General features: G+C 42.3%; 1 protein-coding gene across 3 annotated transcripts in view; it reads left to right on the top strand.

Moving 5' to 3' along the window:
* The window catches only part of EP300 (EP300 lysine acetyltransferase), a 92,731-nt gene that overhangs the window by 40,549 nt on the left and 34,649 nt on the right, over positions 1-17,533 (top strand). For all 3 annotated transcript variants that reach the window (XM_077339390.1, XM_077339389.1, XM_077339391.1), the window contains 5 exons: positions 3,094-3,270; positions 11,961-12,222; positions 13,188-13,301; positions 16,465-16,701; positions 17,266-17,359. In XM_077339390.1, coding sequence (XP_077195505.1) covers positions 3,094-3,270; positions 11,961-12,222; positions 13,188-13,301; positions 16,465-16,701; positions 17,266-17,359 — 884 coding nt within the window. The remainder of the gene's footprint in view (positions 1-3,093; positions 3,271-11,960; positions 12,223-13,187; positions 13,302-16,464; positions 16,702-17,265; positions 17,360-17,533) is intronic.

The raw sequence follows: 17,533 nt of genomic DNA, 5'->3' as shown, positions 1-17,533 counted from the left end.
TCCCAGTGTCTCCTGGATCCTAGTGCCCATTGCATTCCGGCTTGCAATGGGCTTTCTTGCTAGTTTATGAATTTCCTGATGATCCAATTTTCAAAGTTATTTCCTGAACATTACTATAAACTATTGTGTACTAATGATTGTCACTGAAATCTGTGCACATGTTTAGAGCACATAAAAGCTCTGTTTAGCATGTATATTAAAGTAATAGACACTGCCCTAAGATATCACAGTGAGAGGCAGTATATAAATTAAATGAATAAAATAATAAATAAAAATAAAGTATGTTTTGTCATTCATGGTTGACAACTTAGTGTTGGGACTGTAGACAACTTGTGTGCTGAAAGAACATTAGTATGAAGTCAGGTAGGTTATTCTCATTAGTTACATTATAGTCTGTCATGCAGTTAACAAACATTTTCCTCACCAATTCTTGTATGTTGGCATAAGGAACAAACAACATATGTATACATATGACCTTTTACACACTACTTTCCGTCTTTTTAGAAATCACGTTTTAACCAAGAAAAGTGTTTATGGATGTGTTATTTTTTTTAATTTTTTAATTTTTTTAAATTTGATTTACATATCAAAGTTTTAACTTTGTAACAAAGTTTCTCCCTAATTTTAGTTAATAAAATTTTGTAACTTGCTTGTGAGAAGGCCATTTTATCTTTACACAATGAAATTTTTCTTGACTGGTTAGCTGTAGGTATATCCATTACAAGAAGTATGTGTCTAAATGTTAGAGCTTGCAAAAGGAAAGCAGCAAGTTAGGCTTTTTATTTTAATAAAACCTGCTGGAGGCTGAGTTTCACAGAAATCAGAAGAAAAACGTTAATTGTGTTCTTGCTACAGGAGCTTAGTTAACAAAGAGTTTCAAACTTGAGTGTTTAAAAGATCAGTCAGTAACCACTCATATATGGCTAAATATAAATGAAATAAAAAATGAAAACAACCACTGCTCACTTGCATTGTTTAACTGAGGAATGTCAATCACCATCAGTTACCTAAATGGTTATGTAGTTCTTTTTCAGATTCACATGATCCTGTCAGAAAGATCAGTTAATAAATGTACACTGTGATTAATTTTTATGGGAGTTAAATACTTTCTTTGATCTCTAACCCCAACTTTGTAGTGCCATATAGTAAAGCCAGTGCATCTTGGTAACCTGTTTAGTACATCTAATTTTTTTTAGTGCCTCACCAATTTTATACTTGTTCAAGTGAGTTCTCTGACATGAGGTGAATTGTGTTGGTACAGTTGGTTCATGAATTCCAGCTTCTAAGGGAACAAGGGTGTCAAAGTTGATACAGTATTTGGGAAAGAAGGGAATACTACCAGTTTTACTAGAATTAAAGTCTGGATTCAGGAACAGCATTGTATAGCTGGGTGAAGGATGAAATTTTAAGAGTTGAGAAAACCACAGGGTAGGGAGCCCAGAAGCAAGGTACTTGAAGGACACAAGGTTTGAAATAGACTGAGAATCAGAAACTCAATGGAAAGTGTATTATGAGGTTAAAAACAGTGAAGTTAGCAAATTCAACATATGACTTGAACAGACAAGCCAGTTCTCTAGCAGAAGGCTTCTAGTTGAATTTTATTTCTCATATTGTTGGTATATGTGGCCTTTGATATATGTGGTATGCAGATATGGTCTCAAAAATTAGCAAGTGGATCTGGTCATGTACGTACATGTAACAGTGGCAGTACCAAGGTACACAAGTCAGTCAGCCCATGCCAAATTTATAACGTTTAGCAAATGAAGGCAGTATTATGAAACAGAATTTTTTCTGATGGTGCATTTGTGCCTTGAAAAATTTCTGCATAACATAGTAAATGTCTGTTTATATGTAGTTATCTGAGCTCTTGAGCTACCAGTCAATCATGCTAGGTGGGCTAAATGTGGGCTATGAAGCATGGAAAGACTCCAGTGCTTGGATCCGGTCCAGGCTTGCACATTATGTTTTACCTAGTTTTGCTAATATTATTTCAGTAATATAAATAATTTAAATTGGAATTGGAAAATTTCCCAATTCAGATTTTTCCCCCTGGAAAACTCTTACCACTGCATTAGGTTTGCATCATAGATTTTGAGTTTTGTTGAAATTGTGCAGAGTCGTGTATCTATAGGGGTAAGCATGTTAGAAATAAAAAAAGAAGGCCCATAGCACCTTGTAGACCAATAACATTTATTCCAGTGTGAGCTTTTATGAACTGACTCACAAAAGCTAATACTGGAATAAATGTATCTACTGTCAAAATTATTGTTCTAGATTATATTTCCTATAAATGCATTCTTATTGTTAACATAGAATGAGATATATTCTACCTATAGTGGTAATTGAGACCTCATTTGGATGCTTAAAAATGTAGAATGTAGTGTACAAAAATTGACAGAGAGCCATATTTTCATGAACCTTTTCTTGAAGCCAGTTGACATCAAATGGAACTTAATGTGGAGCTGATGCTGCAGTCAGAGAGCAACCTTAATAGATAGGTGGAAGGAATGACTTTTTGCTGGTCATGTGATTTTCCTACTTAAATAATCATTGATAGCGAAATATCTAATGCCTATATAACAAGATCTGTATTACGATAAATATTTTTGTACAGCTATGGAAGTAATTGAATTTGAAGCTAGTTGTAATTGTTATAAATGTAAATGAATATAATGTATATGAACATTTTTGGGATTGCAATCTTGAAACTTCTGGGATAGCTCAGAGTTGTAAAATATGTTTAAATATTATATGACGATTAATTAAAATATACTTTAAAAGATTGGGGTGGTTATGGTGCCAGTAGTGTGCAGTGTTTTAATCTGACTATAGCTGGTTTAGGAGCAAGCAGCCCTCATTACAACTTTTTGAGAAGACTTTCAGATTTTCAGCCCAGTGATCTTCACTATATTTCCAAGGAAGTAGGAGAAAATACAACTTCTATATATTCTTCTTTCAGATTATGCTTTGGCTTTTCATTCACAGTACATTAAAATAATGTTGAATGCATTCCCAGCTAACAAGAGTATATTCCATGACATTTTAAAAGAAACAATGCAAATCTTTCTAAATATACCATTTCTTAATTTCTAGATGGGAATGATGAACAATCCCAGTCCTTATGTCCCACCATATAGCCAAAACACTGGGCAACCGATTGGAGCCACAGGACTTGGTCCTCAGATGCAGAATAAACCCGTGCTACCTAACAGTTTACCCCAATTTCCAATGGACAAGAAGCCAGTGCCTGGTCCAGTAATGCCTAACATGGTAAGTAGTAGCATATTAAACACTTTTCATGGTACATCTTAGACATTTCTTTCCCAAATGACATACGTTTATGTTAGACTGTTGCATAGTACTTATTATTGGGCCATTTTAAAAGGAGGGAGAAAATGGTTCTGCTTTGAGAAAGTCTAGAAGATCCATTTCAAACAAAATATGAACATAGACTAGGGAGGCAATTTTTTGGCTTAAGTGCTGAATGAAATGCAGTGACAATGTTGGCAAACAAAATGGGAATGGGTGGCAGGAAGTAAGAGTTATGTTGTGTGCAGATGGTAATGCTTTAAAAATTCATCTTTATGTGTCTCAGCTACTGATGCAAGTGCTGTGAAAATGGGACTATTCTAGTAGGACCCTGATGATCTCATCCATATACCTCTCCCCCTCAGCTTCTCCAGGTTGACAACCCTCAAGGGAACTAACCTCTTTTCTCATAGCCAAGAGCTCTGTGCGCTAAGCACCCCCCCTCATCGTTTCCACACAGTGGCAAGATAATTATACAAATTGGCATTCCCTGCAAAGCAATGGATAGTGCGCACTCTTCCCCCAGCTTTCTATCTTCATAACTGATTTGGTTGTTTAAGGGTGTTCTAGGGTTGAAGAGGGGTTCTTACCTGATCTTCTGCAGTCTAATATAGCAGGAAGGATGCTCCCCTTTTTTAGAGCATTTGTGGCCTTTTACACAAAACCTATACTGGAGACCTAACTCCCCAGCTCAACTCCCCTGTAATAAACTCCTGTTCAGAAGCACCAGATAGGCCCATTATGCACGGCCGCCGAAACGGCGATTTCGAGTCACATGGAAAACGCGGAGGGGGAAGACGCGACGCATACCGGTTATACACGGGGCGGGGCGCGACGGCGGCAAAACCCAGAGTAACCGATTATGCACGCACCGATCCGGGCGCCGCTTCTGGTTGCGCCCCGCTCACCCGGAAGCTGCGCTTTCTTCCGCGTTTCACTGACGCGGCTTTTTCGGCGGCATGCACCGAAGCTGCAGCCGGTTGCAGCCGGCTCCGTGCGTTATCCGTGATTTTAGTCGCCGCCATTCCACCCCGAATGTGCGCTAAAACCCCCGTGCATAATGGGTCATACAGGCACTAGGATACAGCCGCCCACAAAACCTGTGTGCCTTCTTATGCTGTATCACTTTAAATAAACTCTCCTTTACGACTGTGAGGTGAGACTCCACCCCTAAGAGTTAGACAGCAGTGGTCAGCTGATTCATCTCACTCAGCTGAGACATTGTATTGCTTCCCCTATATATTTTTTAAAATCTGTAGTTTTTGCCTTCTCCCCATGAACACTTTATTCTTAGTGTATCTTTTCAAAGCTAGTTACAGCCTATTAAATCTTTATGTAAGACTGCAAATACTTTTTATTAAAATATTTATAGTCTGCAACTGTCAGTTACTAGATTCTTAGTTTGATATCTAAAAGTGTGTTGTATTGTCAGTTTCTTAAAATTGTTCCTTTTCCACTCTTAATATAAAAGGCACCATTTACTTTAATGGCAATTCCGGCGTTCCTGCATTTCCCAGGGCCTGGGTAATGGGACGGACTCTCCATTGGAGAGACTTGTAATAATGAAGAAATATAAATAACAGAACAGCACGTTATCAGTTGATTAAAATCTGGTTTGTGTTGAGTACAGTGATTAACTTGACAGGGCGGCAAACTACTGGTCTCTTAGTACGTTGAACAGTGGCAATACCTTAAGGCCTTCAAGAGTGTTTTAATTGATTTGCATTTAGCATTACATGGTAAAGCTTTTAAAATTAAATAGCACTGCAAATGCGGAAATTCTCAAAACAGATATTTTTTGAAATAATGAAAAAAATAATTTTATTAAATATATATGGGCCTTCCATGAGCGTTGTTATGATGATATAGCAGAACTAAAATTGCCCCCCAAAATATTTCCTTCCTCCTGATTAATATTGGCCTTTTCTAAATATTGTGTGTCAGCTGATCTATTAATTATTTTATTTATTCATTTATTTATATACCACCCTCTCCGAAGGCTCAGGGTGGTTCATATAAAACAGAACAGAAACCATACAGATAACTTAGATTAACAATAATTAATGAAGTGAAACAAGCAACATGGAACAGTAGAAAAATGTGGAAAACATTAAATTATCTCATACTGGTAGCCCAGTGGGTTGGGCGGAGTTATTTAATTTAAGAGGTAAATCCTATAATTATTGCTTATAAGTAAATTTTGTTATCTTTTCTGCATGAGTAGCTATAAATGTTGAGCGATACAATACGTAAGCTATCATAACAGAGTACTTCAGTTTTAGTTTTGTCTGGTTAATGTAGTAGTAATGGCAGTTTTGGGGAGAAAGGAAGCATCATCTATCACAGTTGGTTAATGCAGAGGTAAGAGATGTTTTAAATATATTTTAAAATTTCACTACCCTTGAGTTAAAGCTAAAGCAACCTATTATTTTGTTGGCAGTTGCTGCTGGAAGCTGTAAAGATTTGGTATTCTTAAAAACAGACTTCAGTTGAAGCAGTAAATCTGAATCCTTTTGCCAGTAGGCATACCTGATGTGCTGGCTAGGAATCTGTGTTGTGTAGGGCACAGTACTAGGAGTTTAATGCTGATAGTGTATTGCTTAAAGATTTTTAAAAGTCATCTTTCTATAGCCAGTAATTGGTCAATATAACCTTGATATCTCAAGCCCTGTCCAGGGAGGATATATGTGTGTGTGTGTATAAATAAATAAATATAAATATATATATATATATATAAAAAATAAAAGTCTTACATAAAAGCCACTTGAACAAGTCATCAGTTTTCCAGTTCTCGCAATATCAGCCCTTTTCAATGGATGCTGCAAGCAAATACTTAACTGTAACATCTTGATCTTCTTCCAAACTTCATCCCTATTTTTGTTACAGCTCTCTGTGTGTTCTATCAAGAAGTCTCCGGGGGCCACATACATCCTGTAATTGCCAGCAATCATGGTAGTAGTGTTGGGGTCTGTGTTAGAGACCATGTAGTGTGGTAGAGTAATGTGGCTGCAACAGTGGGTTTTAAATTGGTTTCCAGAGTGTAAATCACTCAGACTGTGAGATTGTTCAAGAAGTTTTGCAGGAAAAAAATTCTTCTAGCTGGCAAGCAGCTTTGTCTTTGGAAGAGAAGGGATCATTAGATTACCTTACACTAATGAATATAACTAGTTATAGAATCATAGAATCATAGAGTTGGAAGGGGCCATACAGGCCATCTAGTCCAACCCCCTGCTCAACGCAGGATCAGCCCAAAGCATCCTAAAGCATCCAAGAAAAGCGTGTATCCAACCTTTGCTTGAAGACTGCCAGTGAGGGGGAGCTCACCACCTCCTTAGGAAGCCTATTCCACTGCTGAACTACTCTGACTGTGAAAATTTTTTTCCCGATATCTAGCCTATATCGTTGTACTTGTAGTTTAAACCCATTACTGCGCGTCCTTTCCTCTGCAGCCAACGGAAACAGCACCCTGCCCTCCTCCAAGTGACAACCTTTCAACTACTTAAAGAGGGCTATGATGTCCCCTCTCAGCCTTCTTTTCTCCAGGCTGAACATTCCAAAGTCCCTTAACCTATCTTCATATGTCCCTTGGCCCCAGATCATTGTCGTCGCTCTCATCTGTACTCTTTCATTCTCCCCCAGAGGTGGAAGACATCTTGGGTTGTTCCATTCTCCGCTTCAGGGAAACAGGCTCACTTTCCCCCCCTCCTTCTTCCCAAGCCTCTCTTCTCCAGTTCTTTCCTGCCTCTTGATCAGGGAGAGCACATTCTTCTAGCTCTGCTAGCAGGCCTCAGTAAAAATAACTCCTATCTAACTCTTTACTATTTTTCTAACCTTCTTACCTAATCTCTAAGAAGTTCTTTCTCTCTTTGATTTTCTTTCTTGCACTTCGGGCGGTTGGGAGCCTTTAAGCCGTCTGAGGCTTCAGATGAGGCAGTGGCTTTTCGCGCCGTTTTTGGGACCCCCCCACCCCCCGACTGCTAAGAGGGCCTCATGGCGACCAGGAGAGTAGAAGAAGAATTTTGAGATACATTTGAGGACATCGCAGCCCATGTCCTGGAGGGAAATGGAGATCGTGCTGCGTCTGATAAGCTCCTGGGTCCGGCGGACGTGCCAGGGAAGGCCGTCCCACGTCTGGTCGGAGCAGGGGAGAAGGGCCGTGCTTCAAAAAGCAAGAAATTGGCCGCGGCTGCGCCAGAGCGCACCCCCCCCAACGCAGCTGGAAATGGCAGCGGCCATCTTCCCGCCAAAAAAGAAGGAGTCCAGCAGACTTCCCAGGAGGCCGAGATGAGGCCTACCGGCACGGATACAACACAATAAGGCCCGATGGGCAAAATTTCTTACCAAATGCCTTGATAGAAGCTATTAATCAGTCCATTCCAAGCCAACTTCGGCCCATATGGAGGGCTCTGGGTACTAGGAGCAAGGGGCGCTCAGATTCTTCTCTTCCCCCCCCCCCACTCTAGGGGTTATGACTAAGATAGGTCCAACCCTAGGCGGTCATGGCCCACCAAAGCAGCAAGGAAGAGGAGCTATCCTCAATAAATGGTTTCACAGCACTCTTCTGACTCAGATTCTAATGTTAATCCTAGACAGGACACAGCCTTTCTTACTGATGAAGAACTGGAGGTTGATATTGAACTCCCAGAACCTTCAAAACGTTTCTTTAAAATAGAAGATTATTCCTCCTTACTAGATAAGACATTAGCTGCCCTTGATTTGAAGCCAAATCCCCTGGAGGATCCAGAGGAAGGGCCTAGCAGACCAAAAAGACCTTTGGGGAACTCAGAGTTCATCTTCGTAGCTTCTGTGCAGTCCCACATACATGGGTTCTGCGGAATCGCAGGCCTGCGAGTCCGCAGAACCCATGTGTGACTGCACAGAAGACCACTCGATGAAAAGTTACAGTGCAACCTTGTTTTCTTTCCACCATAAGATTACTCTCTCAGAATCTTCCCTTTTCCTGATTATTTTGAAAGACAAATTAAAAAAGAATGGGTCAAGCCCATGGCAAATAAACAGTTCCCATCCTATGCTAAGAAATTATATGCACTGCCTGATTACGCTGAGCGTTTCTGCAGGTACCAATCGTGGATGCAGCAGTAGTGGCTCTGCAAGCACCTGGCCTTCTCTCGGAAGATGGAGAGGGTTCTGTAAAGGATCCCATGGACAAGAAAGCGGATTTTGCCTTGTGCAAGGCCCACAAAGCTGATGCTATGGCACTGTTATGGCTTCTTCTGTATCCTCAATCGTGATGAGAGCCGCTAAAGTTTGGGCCAGGAAGATGGCACGACTTTTGGGTGAAAAAGACAAGCGCCCCCTTGAGGGAGCAAACAGAATACTACAAGGTGTATCTCGCAGCTGATGCTACTCTGGATGCAGCAATTTTTAATGCCCGCACCATGGCTTCTCCATCTGCAGCATGTAGAGTACTGTGGCTTAGGACCTGGCAAGCGGATGTCAGGTCCAAGGCAATTGTCACTGCTTACCAATTCCACGGAGAATCCTTAGACAGGATTCTAACTAACTCAAAGGAGAAGAAGAGAGGCATGGCTAGATTTATCATGAAGAATGATCGCAGACCTTACTCAAACTATTCCTTTTGAGGCGGTGGCTCCTTTCCTAAGAACAGACAGGACAGGAGGCAAGCCTGGTACCAGTCAAGACAGCCCTACAGATGGGGTGGTTTTGGACAAAAGTTTTACAAAAACCAGCGCTTTGACAAGTCAGACAGAGATCCTAAGCAGAATAAGGCTGACTATGTAAGCATTCCGGTGGAGGGCAAACTACAAGTGTTCGCACAGGTGTGGTCTTCTCAGGTCCAGGACAATTGGGCCATAGAAGTAGTCTCAAAAGGCTATTCAGTCAAGTTCATACGTCCCCCGCCAGAACTTATCCTTCAATCTCCTCTAAGCAATCGCTCGGAAAAAAGGCGAAGGACTCTAAAGGCATTGCCCACTTGTTACAGATAAGGGCCATAGGGTCTCTACTCCATCTTCTTCACAGTTCCCAAAAAGAACGACGATTGGAGGGCAATACTAGACCTGAAGAAACTCAATCGGGCAGTAAGAGCAAGAAAGTTCAGAATGGAGACCCTTCTCTCAATCAAGGAAGCTATCCAGCAGGGAGAGTTCCTCGCTTCGTTGGATCTGCAAGGAGGCTTATCTCCACGTGCCCATAAATCACTCGCACAAGCAATTTCTCAGATTCTGTGTAGATGACCAACATTATCAATTCCGAGCTTTACCTTTCGGACTGTCATCGGCGCCCCGAGTATTCTCAGAGGTCCTCATAAACCCCATAGTTCTGAGGAACCTCAAGGTGCATGTGCACCCGTATCTAGACGACCTGCTGATCAGGTCCCCATCACAGGATGTGGCCATCACCAACACTACCCTAGTGGTAGAAACCCTCCAGAAGTTCGGGTTCATAATCAATTTTCAAAAGAGCTCTCTGTCACTATCTTAGAGGATGGAGCATCTAGGGTACTGATAGACACTCAGAAAGGGGCACTCTTCAACACGGAGAAGAGGATTCAGAAACTCCAAGATCTAGCAACACAGGTCATCAACGAAGATTGTTCCCTACTCATGACACTGGCGAGATTGATGGGTCTATGTATTTCATGTCTGGATATGGTCCAATGGACCAGGCTTCACTCAAGGGAGCTACAAGCCTTCTTGCATCCCCATAACATGAGCATCATTCACAAGAAGCATATGACATTACAGTTGCCCACTCGGGTGAAGGACAGCCTCAGGTGGTGGACCCAAGCAGACAATCTCTCCAAAGGGAAGAAATGTATTCTGTTGCGGGAGGTGGAGGTCTTCACGGGTGCAAGCCTCAGTGGGTGGGGCGCCACAACCAAGAGCGACCTGGTACAGGGTTTGTGGTCACCTCACAAGAGTCACCTTCCCATAAATGTCTTGGAAATGAGGGCGGTATTTTTGACTCTTTCAAGATTAAAGCCCTGTTTGCAAAACAAGGGTGTTTTAATACGGACGGACAACATTGCCACACGTGCATATATAAATCATCAGGGGGGCTCTCATTCCATACAGATGCACAAGGAAGCTCTGAAGGTCTTTCACTTTGCAGAACGCCATCTGCTGTCGCTTCGAGCAGAGCATATTCGAAGGGTGGAGAACTGCTTGGTGGACTGGCTAAGCAGATCTACTCTTTCAGAGACGGAATGGATGCTCAAGAAGTCGGTGTTTCTGAACATCACAGACAGGTTTGGTGTCCCCATAGTGGATCTTTTTGCATCCCATCTAAACCACCAGGTTCTGTGGTTTTTCTCCCGATACCTTCATCAACAAGCGGAGGCAACGGACGCCTTGACTTCTCCTTGGCTAGACAGACTCCTTTATGCCTTCCCGCCTGTACTGGTAATTCCACAGCTTCTAAGGAGGATAAGAGCACTCAGTGCAGATTTGATCCTTGTGGCTCCAGTATGGCCAAGAAGACCGTGGTTTTCCACAATCTTACAAATGGCGATTACCGATCCCTTTCATCTTCCTTCAGTTCTGGACCTACTGCAGCAGGGTCCTGTCTGGCATCCGGATCCCGGATGGTACCACCTAGCCGCTTGGAAGCTGAGAGGGAGCGCTATGTGAAGAAGGGATATGACACAAAGGTCACCAATACCATCCTGGCGGCGAGAAGGGCTTCCACAAATCGCATCTACGAGTACACATGGAGAGTATTCAGGGGTTGGTGCAGAAGAAAAAAGGTTTCCTCATACTCACCAACCTTAGGTGATATTCTGGCCTTCCTCCAAGATGGGATTGGTCAAGGTCTCAGGACGGCTACTTTGCGGAAACAAGTCACAGCGATAGCCACCGTTATTCAAACAATTAAGGGAAAGAGCCTGTCACAACATCCTCACATAATCCAGTTCCTAAAAGGAGCGTCGGTGCTAGGGCCTCCGGTACGCCATAGATTCCCTACCTGGAAGCTCAACCTGGTTCTGAACGCTCTGACTAAGCATCCCTTTGAGCCGATTGCTGAAATTGGTTTGAAATTTCTTCGAATGAAGGTGTTATTCTTAGTCGCAGTTACTTCGGTCAGAAGAGTTGGGGAGCTGGGGGCCCTTTCATCCAATCCAAAGCTCTGCACATTCCATAAGGATAAGGTTTCTCTTCGACTGGATCCGACCTTTGTTCCCAAGGTCAATTCTAGCTTCCATCAGCTACAAGAGATTCATTTGCCATCCTTCATTTTATACCTCTGGGGAGAAGGACCCCTCACAGGTAAGACCACTGGTCAATTTTATCTATGTCCTTCTTGAAGTGAGGCCTCCAGAACTGCACACAGTACTCCAGGTGTGGTCTGACCAGTGCCGTATACAATGGGACTATGACATCTTGTGATTTTGATGTGATGCCCCTGTTGATACAGCCCAAAATGGCATTTGCCTTTTTTACCGCTGCATCACACTGCCTGCTCATGTTTAGCTTACAATACACAAGTACCCCAAGTTTTCGTTCACACACAGTGTTATCTAGAAGCGTATCCCCCATCCAGTAGGCATCTAGTAGGTAGTTTAAGGTTTAAGTATGAAATTTCAAATTACAAGAATTGTTTTTTCTTTGGTTTGTTGTCTTTCAGAAAACCATATTGTATTGTATATCCGTTTGTTTTCTCCTCTGTAGGGTCAACAGCAAACTCCTCCAGTTCAGCAGACTGGGATGGTGTCAACTGCGCCCCAAGGCATGGGATCAGGAGCACCTACAGCAGACCCAGAGAAGCGCAAACTCATTCAGCAGCAACTTGTTCTCCTCTTGCATGCTCATAAATGTCAGCGGAGGGAGCAAGCAAATGGTGAGGTGCGACAGTGTAACCTTCCACACTGTCGTACCATGAAGAATGTTCTCAACCATATGACACATTGCCAGGCGGGAAAATCTTGCCAGGGTAAGTAAACCAATCTACTTTTCTCTGTTTAGACCACTGATTGAACATCTTGAGAAACCTTGTCTTGCAATAGGAAGCTAAAATTGTTTGAAACTGTAGGGATAATAAAGGGACTGGTGGTAGTTTTTTTCAGAAATAAAGGTACATTGCAGTTCTAGTAATTGTAACATGCATCCGCTATGAAATAAGAGTCAGCTATCAAGAAAAGCACCATGTTTTAGCTGTTTTGTATTTGGATGAAACTGGTACTTAAGACATCCTGAGCATGTCCCAGTAATCTGTCAGGACTGGTTGCAATGGTTCGGGTTCCTGAAGCTAGCAGGGTTCTTAAATAAATGGTTATGGAACCTGTAGGAATACATTGAAGGGTAGATCTCTTTGAAGAGTAGATCTCAAGTGAACAATCTTGGGATCAGGTAGCATTATTTCTCAGCATTAAAGGTAAAGGTAAAGGTATCCCCTGTGCAAGCACCGAGTCATGTCTGACCCTTGGGGTGACACCCTCTAGCGTTTTCATGGCAGACAATACGGGGTGACTTGCCAGTGCCTTCCCCAGTCATTACCGTTTACCCCCCAGCAAACTGGGTACTCATTTTACCGACCTCGGAAGGATGGAAGGCTGAGTCAACCTTGAGCCGGCTGCTGGGATTGAACTCCCAACCTTATGGTCAGAGCTTCAGACAGCATGTCTGCTGCCTTACCACTCTGCGCCACAAGAGGCTCTTATTCTTATTCTCAGCATTAGCTACACATTATTTGGCTTAGGATTCTCCCAGTCCTGTATCAAAAATGTTCAAGTTAAACTTGCACTCCTGTGTTAAAATGGTTCCCATGTATGTTTTAAGAGCATTTATCTTATTAAATATATATATACTAAGGAGAAATGTTTGTATAAGTAACTTGAAGGAACTGAGCGATTTAAAAGAAGCATGTTACAAAATGGATCTTTTACCATTTTTATTTAGTGCCTCACTGTGCATCTTCTCGACAAATCATATCGCACTGGAAGAACTGTACACGGCATGATTGTCCTGTGTGTCTCCCTCTTAAGAATGCTGGAGACAAAAGAAATCAACAGTGTAAGCAGTCCTTTCTTTTCTGATTACTTTTTCTAGCAAAATAGCTGGAACTTTTCAGGGATGAGTACCAGGAAGGCTGGTGGATCATCAGTCTTGTGCAAAAGTCAGTGATAAGTGTGCCTGGTGGACATGGACTTTCTGTTCTTCTCTTCCTCTCCAGCCTTATGACAGGAACCTACTTGTGTACATAGACCATGAACTGTAGTCACAACTGCTTAGAAGTGATACCCTGTATTATCATTAGGCAAGAAGGAGCGATTAACTTGGTTGGTTCAATATCCTGCTGCTCTTGATAGGAAACAGCCATGGTGGCTTAGTATTTTTCATTTTTGTCTTTTTTAATTAGTGGAAAAGCTGTTGTTGTTGGCTGTTGGTCAGGCAGTCAGTCCTACCAGACTTTTAACAATGATAGAAGGTGCCTATCTAGCAGTTTTAGGACAAGCTGCCTCCACGTGTGCTTGTCCAGAATGCTTTAAAAAGTGGTAAGGAAGGTAGACACATCCACATCTGTACTGCAGCCTTGCATTGCTCTACTGCTCTATCTTCCTGTTGTCATCCATGCCTTGGTCAGGGTGAAAGATTTTCAAAAATCATGGGACCAAATGCTTTGTGTTTGAACTGCATTTATAAAAACACCTGCCGCGTTTCAAAAGTTAGTATAATTTTTTTCAGAATTTAGTTCTTTACAACTCTGTAGCTGTGTCTAGTGTTGCGCTGGATATTCTCTCTGTTTTCACCTCAGATTATGGGGTGGGGCAATGCATCCATGTATATACACACATCTGCCCTTAATCCTGCCTTTTTCATGTAAGCTTGTGGCCACTGTATTAGACCTTCAGTTGTGGATTTATTCCCATTATTTTTTATGGTCGCAGATAGTTATGTACAGAAATGTAGCAAATTGAGCTTAGTGAATTGCTCATGTCTATGAGAGCAGATCAAGTTCATGAGAGAGTGCAGTGATTCCTGTATTGATCACAGGACTGATCCCAACCAGTAACTGGTCATTTGAGAATTGAAAGTTTTCAGTCCTTTGATAGCTGTTCTAAAAAACTGCTCCTTCCATTCTGTATTACTTAGACAATTTTTATACCACAAGCCACCTGTTTCAGGTGGCAAGCAAGACAATAAAAAAGCCTTTAAAAACTGAGCTAACCTCATTAAAAAAGCCAAGGCATGGGGCAGCAGAAAGTACGGTAGATTTCAGATGAGCCTCAGAAAGGAGGATGTTTTAAAGACAGAATTAATCACTGAAAAAGCCCTGAAACTGGTTGATACCTGCCTAACTTTTGAACACAGGGGCAGAGAAAGCAGGGCAGAAGAAATTAACTAGTGGGCTAGGTGGTATGGAGGGAGGCAGTCATTCAGGTACCATGGCACCAAGTTATTTAGGGCTTTAAGGGTAGAACCAGCACTTTGAAAGTTTTCAGAAGCAGATGGGCAAGTAGCACAGATCTTTCAACACAGGGATCCAACACCTTTTTCCAGCCCCCAACAATAATCTGGCTATCGTATTTTGAATCAACTGAAGTTTAAAACATTTTTCAAAGGCAGCCCCATGTAAAGCAGTTATGGTAATCTGACCAGGTTGGGATCAGAGGAAAGATCACGGTGGCCATTTCTAACTTTTCAAGAAAGGGACATAGTTCGCATATTAGCCAAAGCTGATAAAATGTGCTATGTGCCACAGAAGAAACCTCAGCAACATACTGTAAGCCATGATCCAGCAGCACCCCCAAATTCTGAAAGATCTTTATCCCTCCTTCACCCTCTTGCCCTTTTGTTCAGTATTAGATGTATTTTTCCTTGGCTTTTAAGGTCACAACAACAACTGTCTACTATATTAACTTTAGATAATTCTACCCTGCATATGTTTCTGATCACAAAGTGATCTGATTACCCCTGCCCATCATACCATCCCAGATACATGATTGGCATCTATCAGGAGCAAGAACTGTTTCATTGGGTTATCCCAGTGTGGTGGAATTTTCTCTTTGAGGCACATGTTTCTCTCTTACTTGCCTCCTTTCACAGTGGGTGAAGACTAGCTTATTTTATGTTTGGGAGTTAAATTTAATCTTTCAGAGCATTGTTTTATGCTGCTGTTGAGATGAGGTAGTTCAATGTGTTTTTATTGTAACCTGTGAACTGCTTTAAGAATATATGGGTAAAACAAGGATAAAATTACTGTAAATAAGTGAGAAATTTCACTGATTTAGTCTGTGTTTTGGATTCCACATAAAATTCCTATGCTCACAAGAGGGATGGGGAAATTTTGCCATTCCTCCCTCCCTCCGCAGACTTCATTCCCTTGCATTGTTTTCCTAGAGCAATGGTCCCCAACCCCCGGTCCGGGGACCGGTGCCGGTCCGTGAATCAGTCGGTACTGGGCCGTGGCTCCTCCTTGTCCTCCTGCCCAGCTGCTGCCTCGGGGGCTGCCCTGACTGCTGCTGGCTCATTTTTCATACTCTCCCGCGGCCGCCATGGCTGGGGCTCCTCCTCAGCATGGCACTGCGCAGCTGCTGCTGGCAAGAGCCCCCCCCCCCCCAGTGGGAGGCGGGAAGTCAGGGGCGCTGATGGGAAAGAAAGTGGAGCAGGGGCTCAGGCAGCGGTGACGTCCCTCAGCAAAAGACTATCCCCCCGGGCCTCAGTAAAATTGTCAAGCGTTGACCGGTCCCTGGTGATAAAAAGGTTGGGGAACACTGTCCTAGGGGATCCCCCCCAAGAGCAGCATTTCAAGGGAAATTTTGGGCAGGAGGAGAAAACCCAAGAAGTAATCACTCTGTGAATGGAAATCCTTCCATCTGTAGAAATTCGACATGAGATTTAAGTCACACAGAGTAATTCAGTGAAATATCTTAGTTTGATATTTAGTGCTGTTTTACCAAAAATTTACTCTCATAGTGTCTTGCGGGGGTAAAATTCCAATACCTAAATTCAGTATATACATTCATTGGAGAGAATCCCCATGAGAGCTGAATTTAAGTAACATGGAGGGGTGCCTGACAGCTTCCTGCTATCTGTCTGGAGGTTCCATTGATGGAATTGGATCTAGGCATGTGGGAGAGATGCTTGAGTGCTTTTTGACCCACGTTTTATGTAGGCAAGAGCTGCTTTTAGCACATATTGCCACTCCTCTTAATAATGTTTTCATTCACTTCAGCATTATTAGGTGGTGCTGCAGTAGGACTTGGAAATTCTGGTTCTGTAGGAGTGGGACAGCAGACAACCCCCAACATTAACACTACCAACCAGATTGACCCCAGCTCTATTGAGCGGGCATATGCTGCCCTTGGATTGACATATCAAGGGAACCAGATGCAGACGCAGCCACAGGCTCAAGTGAAAAGCCAGCAACAAGGACAGTCACCCCAGGGACTCCGTCCCATGAATCCTGCAAGTAAGTTGGAAAATGCTTATGATGATACATGGTTATGTATTACTAAAGATGAGCATTCTTTGGGTGAAGTAGGGTTATAATGATGATAGGCTTCATACAAAAAACTCTTATCAAGATTCCATCATGCTCTACTATGTTCAAGATTGGGGTAGATTGGGAAGGGGAAATGGAGGCAGGACTGGCCCTCTGGCAGGTCGATGGAATCATTAAAAACTTTTCTCCCAGTCTCCATGAGTAACTGCACAAGTAGAGGGAGGGTGTTGTCTTCTACTGATTTTGGTAAAAGGTATTTCTCTAGTAATCCCTGCCATTTCAGGGATTTGAAGATGCTGAATTAAAGTGCAGAAAAATGGAAGTATGGTGAATTGTTAGGGCTTGAACCTAGAAAGTTATGTAACCTGTAATCTTGTGGGAAATTTGAAAATTTGTGGTATGTGGACAAAACAGAATAAATTCACTGTTTCAGAGCACCTGAAGGAGTGCTGCGGCTGCTCAGGACACTTGTTACCTAGTACAAAGAATGTGTAGTCAAGCATAGTTTATTGATTTTCCCCCCCAATCCAGATGCTAATCCTATGGGAGTGAATGGAGGTGTTGGGGTCCAGGCTCAAAGTCTGCTTTCTGACTCAATGTTACATTCAGCTATGAATTCGCAAAAGTAAGTTGTTTATATGGTTCATAACTTTTTGATTATATGTGTTGTACAAAGAATTCATCAAAAGGTATATACCCCAACAGCAACAAAAGCCAGTTTTTGGCATGAAAACAGAATCGTATATTCTGAGCTTTGTGAATAGAAATAAGAATTGTTTGGGCAAAAAAATGGAAATCT

This window comes from Paroedura picta, chromosome 5 (assembly GCF_049243985.1).
Source record: "Paroedura picta isolate Pp20150507F chromosome 5, Ppicta_v3.0, whole genome shotgun sequence".
Classification (NCBI taxonomy): domain Eukaryota; kingdom Metazoa; phylum Chordata; class Lepidosauria; order Squamata; family Gekkonidae; genus Paroedura; species Paroedura picta.
Note: the sequence above shows the minus strand (reverse complement) of the source record. Positions and strands in the feature narration are given on the sequence as shown.